The 284-nt window shown below is 64.8% G+C and overlaps 1 protein-coding gene across 1 annotated transcript in view; it reads left to right on the plus strand.

The window, feature by feature from the left end:
* The first annotated feature begins 32 nt into the window (after positions 1-32).
* Positions 33-284, plus strand: part of ELMO3 (engulfment and cell motility 3) — a 7,548-nt gene continuing 7,296 nt past the window's right edge. Inside the window, 2 exon segments of the mRNA XM_010010397.1 lie at positions 33-110; positions 183-233. Coding sequence (XP_010008699.1) covers positions 33-110; positions 183-233 — 129 coding nt within the window.

The raw sequence follows: 284 nt of genomic DNA on the forward strand, positions 1-284 counted from the left end.
GGCGCAGTGGGAGCAGGGAGGAGACAGGAGCCATGCCGCCGCCCCAAGACGTGGTGAAGATCGCCATCCAAATGGTGGGAGCCATCCCGCAGCTGATCGAGCTCCACCAGGTACCACCCGGCATCCCCAGACCCTTCCCCGTATCCCCCTGCTCCACCTCATGGCCACTCTATTGCTTGCAGACCAAGCCCCTTGCCTCGGTGCTCAAGGACGTCTGTGATGCGTGAGTATTGCACCCGCTGCCTGTCACTGTGGTGGCTGCCGGCGCAGGGGGGACAGGGACC

This window comes from Nestor notabilis, unplaced genomic scaffold, assembly GCF_000696875.1.
Source record: "Nestor notabilis isolate BGI_N333 unplaced genomic scaffold, ASM69687v1 scaffold13752, whole genome shotgun sequence".
NCBI lineage: Eukaryota > Metazoa > Chordata > Aves > Psittaciformes > Psittacidae > Nestor > Nestor notabilis.